The sequence below is a fragment of the Limulus polyphemus genome, unplaced genomic scaffold, assembly GCF_000517525.1.
Source record: "Limulus polyphemus unplaced genomic scaffold, Limulus_polyphemus-2.1.2 Scaffold777, whole genome shotgun sequence".
In the NCBI taxonomy this organism is placed as follows: Eukaryota; Metazoa; Arthropoda; class Merostomata; order Xiphosura; family Limulidae; genus Limulus; species Limulus polyphemus.
Genome location: NW_013666387.1, coordinates 144,500 through 145,658, shown reverse-complemented (window position 1 = coordinate 145,658; position 1,159 = coordinate 144,500). Strand labels below are relative to the sequence as shown.

Genomic DNA, 1,159 nt, shown 5'->3' with positions numbered 1-1,159 from the left:
TCCATAACACTTTCCATGTGCAAAACGTGCTTATGTTTGTATGTTTATTACAAAAAAAGTGGCGCAATAATCATTAATTGTCAATTTTGTCATTGAATACTATACCAAATACAAAAAAATAGCACCATTAAATTTCTTGCAAAAAAACTGGTTATTATGAAGTTATTTTAAAAATTTGTAAGTTCAACCGTTTGGTTTCCTATAGCGAACAGAATAAACAAATAAACAAACTTCCTCTTTTATATATATAGATATACTCATAATTACATGTTGGTTGCAAGGTCAGGCAAAGTAACCAAACCTTTATACAGAATTAAATAGTTTAATTATCAAGGTCATGCATTGGTCAAACCAGTTTTTAGCTTATTTTTGGTTAGAATGGGACAGATTACATAAAGTGGCTTGTTGAATAAGTGGCACCTAGAGTTTAGATTTTCATGAGGGTTTTCTTTTTTTTTTTATGTATCTAACCTCATTATAGGAAGAAAAAAGGTATGAAGTTAGCCACATTGCAGAAGTTCTAACTTCTGTGGAGAAAGAGTGGGAGAGTGAGCCTATCATCAAACCTGCAATTCTGTCCCATACAGCAACACCCAATAACACACCATTTGGTACTCATCCTGTTACACCAAACCAAATTCCTTCAACACCTCTAAGTAGTCAACCAGGAACACCAAGTCAGTACTTTGTGGTTCTTCTTGTCTTAGTATTGTATCTATAATCTTATAGATAAAGCTTGATAACAATATACACAGCATGGTCACAAGTAAATAGACACCACCTTTTCAGAAAAAATGAAATTTTTCAATCATATTCACATGAATTGATATATTTATCATTTAATTAATATCTAGTAGATCTTCCTTTCGCTTCGTGGAGTTCGTTGATCCTTTGGGGCATCGTGAGAATCATCTCGTCAATTTTAGATTGTGGGATTTTTGCCCACTCTTGCTTCAAAACTTGGAGTAGATCGATCGTCGAAGCTGGTTTTTTTTGTTGTTTCTTGTCTTGCCGATCAAGTATGGCCTAGAGGTTTTCGATGGGGTTCATGTCGGGAGATTGGCTCGGCCAGGGCAACTTTTGGATACCATTTTCTTCCTGCCACTTATGGGTGTTTCTAGCAGTGTGACACGGTGCTCCATCTTCCTGGAACAACATA

The 1,159-nt window shown here is 35.3% G+C and overlaps 1 protein-coding gene across 1 annotated transcript in view; it reads left to right on the top strand.

Moving 5' to 3' along the window:
* Positions 1-1,159, top strand: part of LOC106460472 (next to BRCA1 gene 1 protein-like) — a 60,875-nt gene that overhangs the window by 45,684 nt on the left and 14,032 nt on the right. Inside the window, exon 14 of the mRNA XM_022387209.1 lies at positions 482-715. Coding sequence (XP_022242917.1) covers positions 482-715 — 234 coding nt within the window. The remainder of the gene's footprint in view (positions 1-481; positions 716-1,159) is intronic.